General features: G+C 43.7%; 1 protein-coding gene across 2 annotated transcripts in view; it reads right to left on the bottom strand.

The window, feature by feature from the left end:
* Positions 1 to 493: 493 nt before the first annotated feature.
* Positions 494 to 7,942, bottom strand: part of ASIP (agouti signaling protein) — a 54,936-nt gene continuing 47,487 nt past the window's right edge. For both annotated transcript variants that reach the window (XM_019539726.1, XM_019539725.1), the window contains one exon: positions 494 to 1,288. In XM_019539726.1, coding sequence (XP_019395271.1) covers positions 1,121 to 1,288 — 168 coding nt within the window. In that variant the 3' untranslated portion in view covers positions 494 to 1,120. The remainder of the gene's footprint in view (positions 1,289 to 7,942) is intronic.

Raw genomic sequence — 7,942 nt, 5'->3', positions numbered from 1 at the left:
GGGAGTTTTAACCCTGAATGAGATGAGTTAAAATTACAACAGTTATGGTAAACTTATATTAAAATAAGAGCATGCAGATTTAACAGTTACATCCTAACACCTTATATCTGTATTGTTCAATATTGATATCATTGTTACATGCATTTATCTTATCTGAGATCAAGAGCAAAATAACAGTTTCCCATATGCTGAACTGTAATTGGTAAGAGGTCCAAGAGCTTTAGGATTCTGAAGCTGGCTGTGCTGGCATTCAGATGGCGACCAGTGGTTATAAACTGTTTTGCCATACCTGGGAGGACAGGACCAAAAGTATGTTCTATCTAGGGTTTCGGCCTGGTCTTTATTACATGTCATGGAAGTGGCTACCCTTACAGTTTGCCCTTGTTAGAACCAGGATACAATGCTGCACAGTACAGTGCTGTCATCAGGGGTGACTGGTGCCTTCTGAGTCTGGGGGGCACAATTTGTGGGTTGGCCTGAGGGTAGGCCAAAAGCTCTATATCCACTCCTATACTTATGTGCCATGGCTTAGTACCCCCCCTGCCCAACATGCCACCAGCCCAAGCAGTGCTGAGTTGGGGGCCAATCTCAGGGGAGGCATGTGCCCCTCCTACCAGTCACCTGTGGCTGTCATAGTAGGCAGGTCTAAAGGTCATTATAAACACACTTGGTCCTCAACTGTACTCACAATTTCTATTTTAATGTGGTCAGTTTCATACTGTAAATGGATTTGAGAAATCAGTGCACATGCTATCCCATTTTCCTGCTGGTTCTGAGTCTTGATTACGCAGTACTACAGCATATGATAAAATTTTGCATTTCAGAAAGAAATAAAATTCCTTCTTGACATGCAACCAGTTCACCTTCAGTTCTCTGGTGAATACCCCTTCTGTCTCCATCTCTCTGTCCCTGTACTTCATGTACTGACTTGTTTACAGAAGCATTCACCCCATGAGATAAAACCAATCATTCATTCAATTGTAGGGAAGACAAAGCCAGCTAACTAGCCAGCTTCAAAGGCTCTCTGCTTTGCTTGCAATACACATGAGACAGATAGTTTGAAACATATACTGGAGAGGCTAATGAGAGACAGAGTGCCCCACGTGCTCTTGGTTTTGGTTTAGCAGTTTAACCGTCGGCAATAGCAGACAGTCTGAAAAATTCGGCAGTGGCAGAAGGCACAGAAGTCACAACATGGGTTAGAGTACGGCTTGCATGATTTTGAAGTAGCCACACAATTTGCAGGTGTGGGCCTGGTTTCAGGAGACCTTTTCGGTGCAGTCTTTTTCTGCAAGAAAGAAATGAAACACAACACCAATAAAGGTCAAGACTGAATAATTGATACAAAACTGAACCTTGGAAATATTGGCTTCAGGCTGGGGAAAATTTCTAATATTATGGCTGGAATCAATAAAAAATAAGTAGTCAACCTAATGATCCTGAACCATACAAAATGTTGGCTTAAGATGAACTGGACAAGAATGGACAGAGCCCTTGAGAATACAGCGTGTGTGTGGAGGGGGTGAGGACGGGGGAGTAATTGTGCATTGGCAAAAGGCTGGACCAGATGATCTAAGAGTAGCTCATAATATTTTCCCATTTCCGTTGCCTATTTATCTGAAGATCTCAAATGCTTTTCAAACATGGTGAACTGAATCTCAGGTTTCTGCTGCAGAATTTTCATTTTATAAACAGGGAAACAGAAGGACTGTGAGGTGAAATAACACATCTAAAATCACACAGGAAGTCTGTGGCACACCTGCAAATGGAACACAGATTTCTTGACTCTTAGGCCAGTGCTGTCACCACAAATCCAGTGGTCATCTCCGTTGATTTGTTAATTTTTTAACCATATTTTCAGAGACCTTCTTAAAATATATCTCTCACTGCTGTAAAAAACCCACCACCATGACAAAATATTTGTGCATGGAAATGAAATAACTATACATACCAACAGGTAATCAAGAACACATTCTGTTTGAGCATTGAAGCCCTGTTTCGAAGCACAAGTAAGTGAGTAAAAAAGAGAATAAATCCTTTAGAGAACTGTAGAAATGAAGTTCTCTATGAATGCAGAAAGTTGCTGTGAGTGCACTGTGTATGTGGAGGGGTAGCTGGGATTCCATACTACTAGGATTAGCACTGGGCGTTTGTAGATGACACGCAGTTTCCTGTTTCGGCTGCCGCAATTGTGTTTGTGTTTGCACAATCTACCGCTTTAAAAATCTTTTCAACACTTTTAGTTAACCCTGCTCACTGAGGTTTTATTTCCCGGCACTCTGGCTTAGCACGCCCGATGGTGTTGTGCACACTGAGCATCTCAAAACATATCAGAGATGTGTAATTGCTTTTCTTCACCACCAGGCAGTGCTGTGCTTTTTCTTTAGCCAGTAGGTGGTACTGTGAATTTATTTTATGTGTTAACCCCTCCCTCTCACTGCTCAGCTGATCAGGTGTGGGTTTGAGTGAGGCACGGCTTTCAAAATATATTATTTTAAATGTATGTGGGTAGGAAAATGGCTGAGCGAGAGCAAACCTGTAGTGTGCAACAAGTGGTAGTTAATTATTCATTGGTAATTGTTTTCCCACCTGTAATGTATATTGTCCCTGAGTACCCACCACTCGTGCCCCCCACCTGCCCTGCCCACCGGGTTCATAACTGCCCAGCACTGCAGCATCAACAGAAAGGTAAGTTTGTAAAGTTTTGAGTTTGCTACCCCTACCCTAAGACTTCCTTGAAGGTTTCTCTTTTCAAACCTTCCTATTTCAAACAGTTCTGTCTCCAGAACCATGGTAAATAGTCCAGGTGGTTGCTGCCTGTCAGATGCGCCATTTAACATATCCCCTGGCCCCCCAGTTTCATGTCTTCTTTCTTCCCCCTCTCTCTGAACAATGCAGCAAGTCCTCTGATCAATCTGGAGAAAAAAGAAGAACAAAGAATGATAGTGCTTAGATTTTGTATAGATAGTTTTATAGACAGAGATAGATTTTGTATAGATAGAGTTTATGGATAGAGATATAGAGGTATTTTGTATAGATAGAGATAGCTTTAATATTTAATATTATTATTTATGTATAATTTCCTTACATTAATTATTATCTATTATTTAATTTAAGAACTGTTACTTAGTTTGTCTTTTTTTATTTTGATAAAAAGTACCACTTTTCCTGTTAATAAAACAGTAGCACAGTGACAAGCAGGTAAGCAGACAAGAAGGCATGTATGGACCTTTATTGATGATGATTAGCAACTCTTTCTTGTATTATAATGCATGTTCCCCCTGGGGGTGAGGGGGCAGGGAGTGTCCCCCCTGGAACATCTTCAAACAGAATTTTTTCTGCCCATCCATCCCTTCATCCCTCCCCCAGCTTTCACACCACAGCTGACTGCAGGGAGCCAGGTAGTGAAGGTAATGGCAGACCAACTTATTATGGGACGGTCAGTGTATGTGCTGGTAGTGTATGTGCTGTCCCCCACCATGCTCATTTTCCATCCAGCACCAGTGCCCCCCACCTGCTGCTGCTGTACCCAGCACAATGTTCAGTGTGGAGCACAGCAGCATCTCCAGAATGGTAAGTTTTCAACAGTGTGTGCCCTTAACCCTTCAATATTCAAACCTTCCTATTTCTTCTAATTCACATTTCCATTCTAGAACCACGATGATTAGTCAAGGTAGATGCTGCCTGCCAGACCGTCCCCCCAGACTATGTAGTATCCCTGCTGATACAGAGGTAATAAATGTCCCAGTGACCTCGGGGGCGGGGAGGAGGTTCAGTGGGCAGGTAGTTTTTTGACTTTTGTTGGTTCAAACCCCTGTTCTTTTTTCTTCTCCTCCCTGCAGAACACTATGAACCTCAGAGATAGAAAAGTTACAGTATTGACACTATCAAGAAGCCACCTTTTTTTGTTATGGTTATAAAGTTCAGAAATTTGAAATTGTGTCCAGTGTTTTTTCTTTCACTCATTTGTAGGTGGACTGTGTTTTGGGAGTGGGTGGAGTCGGTCAGTTGGGAGAAGTGCTGGCTGCTCCTGTCCTTTTCAGCCTGGGGATCCTTTGCATGTATGCAAGATGATTTCACAAATGACAGGAGGTCACATGAATCACTTGCTGTTAACTGTAGTTTATAAGGTAGGGTATTTATGGAGTCATGGCATTATTGGAAAAATGGGAGGTCCTCCACTGCTTTCTTTACCTGCAACCCCAAAGCCAGGATCACCTTGTTGTAAGCAATAGTTGTCTTGTTGTCCCCCACCCCCTCTGCCCGTCCACTCCAGAACTGGACACACAAGAAGAAAAAACAGCAAGTGGCAATACTTGGCCAGGCGTGCATGCAGGGAGCTTGAATGAGGGCAACTCTTCTGTGTAATGGTTGGCTCCCCAATCAATCAATCAATCAATCAATCAAAACACCATCTCCTATCAATCAAAACATCATCCCCTCCCCAATCAATCAATCAATCAATCAATCAGGAGCATGTACAAATCAGTTTTTCCTTTCTGCTCTTCATTTTTTCACAATAAATTAAAATGCTATCTATTTTAATTGGGAAATCACAATACAGTTGAAACAGTATAGATATTTTTGTTTGATTAGTATTGATCAGTATTACTACTACCAAGTGTGAAGTAGTGTAAGTGTGTGTGTGTGTGCGCATAGATAGGCTGGGAATTTTCTCCCACCAGAAGCAGGGTCATATTTTGGCCCCAGCCCTGGGGTAACAGGCAGGAGGGAGAGGCCACAGCCTAGGGTGCAACAGGGGGGATGCTTGGGCCAAAGTCTGTTCAGAGTGTGCATGCATGGCTTGTGAGGGGTGATACACCACTTACACTTTATGGGAACATTACAAGATACTTACAAGTCACCAGTCACGCATCTTCTTGCATCTCAGGAGCACAAAATGATGACTGAGTTTTGAGAAGAGGAACTGCATCAGTTGCATCAATTTCTCCCCATTCCTTCTCCTCCTCCAGATAATCTGTGCTACTCCCTGGAGTGGAAGGGGACACTGGCACTGGGATCAAGTGTAGGGTGACTTGCTCTTCTTCTTGGCAGTGCCTGTCTACCAGGAACACAGAGCAGTCTCTGTACTCCTCTGACATGGTCATGGTACAACTCTGCCTCTGTCGGTGTGCTCTCTTCCTCCTCAACCCAGTCCCAAAAGTCAGCATACCTGGAGTGTCGCCCTCATCCTTGGAGAGAATGAAGGACAGCTGGTTGTAGAAAACAGCAATTGTGTGCCCTGCTCAAGAGCGAGAGTTCACATCTTTGGCATGGTAAAACGCAGATCTCAAGGCCTTGATCTGGGTCCAGTTACGATTGTGCCTTTGAGCCTGCATTTCTTTTGCAATGGTGACATAAACAGGCTTATTCCTCCTATTTTCCAGACTGTCCATGATGCTTTGCTCCAAACAAATGTCAATTAAGTCCTGCAGTTCTTCCCAGGTCCAGTTGGGTCCATGTGTGTTGGAGGTATCAGCCTCCTGCTCCGAGACCACCACACTGCTGGCCTTCACTTTCTGAGACATGGGGAAGCAGCTCATGGTCAACAGCAAGTGATTGTCCATTGGGCCACTGTCCATTGGGATGGCTGGCCAATGCCCAGGAATGTTACCATGTTACCAAAATCAATTCAAACTTCCCCTGCCTGCTTGTGTTTTGGCTTGTCGTCTCCTAGTTAGTTCCACAATGAAGGCCTTTTTGTTATGGCTGAATAAAATAATTTTATTGCAGAATCACAGTCTGTTTTTGCAGACCTTGGAAATGTATTTAGGTGGCTGGTCCAACGTTAAGAGAAGAGGACTATTGAATATGCCTTGGCTGACTGAAGGGATGTTGGCAGGAGCTTACATGCCAGCTCGAGCTGGAACCAGAAAATATCATGGCATTTGTAGTGGCAGCCTGCATGCTACACATCTTCTGTGAGGCCCGCGGAGAGATTTTCAGGGAGTCATGAGCTGAAGAAATGCAACAGGCAGTGGCCAGACGGAGATGTGGCCGGGCAGCAGTGCAGGGACGAAGGAGATATCAACAAGGAGAAGCTGGTTGACCAGCACTTAAGAATCATAGAATCAATGAGTGGGAAGGGACCTAGACAGATCATCTAGTCTGACCCCTGCCATGGGCAGGAAGGAGCACTGGGGGTGGGAGGGGTTATAAGACCCCAGCCAGGTGCCTGTCCAGTCTCCTCTTGAAGATCTCCAGGGAAGGTGAGAGCACCACCTCTCTGGGAAGCCTATTCCAGGCTCTGGCCACCCTTACCATGAAGTAGTTCTCCCTAATATCTAACCTAAACCTATCCTCCCTCAGCTTGTGGCCATTGTTCCTGGTGACCCCAAGGGGGGCCCTGGTGAACAGACTTTCCCCGAGTCCCTGCTGGTGGCCCCTGATAAGGTTGTAGGCAGCCACAAGATCCCTCCTCAGTCTCCTCTTGCGGAGACTGAAGAGATTCAGGTCCCTCAGCCTCTCCTCATAGGGAGGAGAGAGTCCTCTTGTTCTGGGAGTCCACTTGTTCCAGACTTCCTGACAGCAACTAGCAGTGCTTTTTCTTTTCAGTACAATAAGTTCTTTTAAGATAGTACAATAAATTCTTTTGAGATTTATAACTAAACATCTGTGTCTGTCTGCAGGGGTGTGTGGTGTAGCAGATGGGGGGTGAAGGGGAGGACGAGCAGGGCAGGGGGCGAGGTGATGTATGTGGTTGATGCTTGGAGGCTGGCAGTGGTCAGGGGGGCATTCATTGCACACCAGCACCTACTGTCCTGTGGGTGGAAGGGTTAAGTTCATTGGCCGGGGGGCACCTGGTGGCGGGCATGGGAGATAGGTGGGGGTGAGTGAACAGTATGAAGTGCACCTTAGGAGTGTGACCGGTGGGGGAGGTCGTATTCCACCCAAAGCTCAACAGCAACCTCATTTACATTTTTTTTGTACTTATGCACCCACCACCTTTTTTTTAATAAGGCTTTGTAAATTTTGTTATTATGTTTTGCAATTTTTTTGACTACTTATGTGTGGCATGTTTTATTTCTTCATTTTTTCTCTCTTCATGGGGTTGGTTTGGAGAGGTGATGCATGACCACTCCCACTGGTCATGCAGGCCGGTGATGATTTCTTTTGATGCAAATTTTTGCTTGTAGTTTCACAAAAGAAAGGAGTCAGTCAGTTACAGGAGTCATTGTCTTTCAACAATCCATTACTGTCTTTATATGGTTTTCTTTTCAATAGCAAAAGCAAGAGTGAGTTACATTTGTATTTACATTTGTATTACATGGTCTACATGGTTTACATTTGGGTTACATGGTTTACATGGGTTACAAATGTACTTACAAATGTTTACATGGTTTACATGGGTTACTAAATGACCTCCCTGGTGGGACATAAAGTAGTGCATCATGGCTATAACAGGAAGGATTGACAGTGGGTGACCTCCTTTTTCTTCTCCCAAGAGGAGGAAACTACACATCGGTCAGGAAGTTTAGAGAAAATGACTGCTAACTCCAAAGATTCTTTCCCTAAATGGAAATGTACATATAACTGTGTGTATAATATAATTATTATATTATAATTATATTCTACTTATAATAAGTTATATTTATTATAAGTCTATATAGTATAAGTCTACAGACATCAGGGTACATACAATATACGTTTCTATATCAGTCTATGTAATAAAAGTCTACTATAAGTATAAACACGCTATACTATGCAATAGCATACTGTTTGAGAGAATGCTGAATGAAGTGTCACTCAGGCTCTTCCGTTTCTTCATCTTCTCTTCCTGCTCTGGGAACAGCATGCAGCTAGGAAGGGAATGGTACCTAAAAATTGAAGGGAGGGCATCATAGCACAATAATATAATATGGTATAACATATTCACATATACTAAGAAATTGCCTATCAAGAATGATGGCGGGGCAGGTGGGGACAACAGAGGCCTTAGTCC

The sequence above is a fragment of the Crocodylus porosus genome, unplaced genomic scaffold (genome assembly GCF_001723895.1).
Source record: "Crocodylus porosus isolate Cpor-Errol unplaced genomic scaffold, CroPor_comp1, whole genome shotgun sequence".
In the NCBI taxonomy this organism is placed as follows: domain Eukaryota; kingdom Metazoa; phylum Chordata; order Crocodylia; family Crocodylidae; genus Crocodylus; species Crocodylus porosus.
Note: the sequence above shows the minus strand (reverse complement) of the source record. Positions and strands in the feature narration are given on the sequence as shown.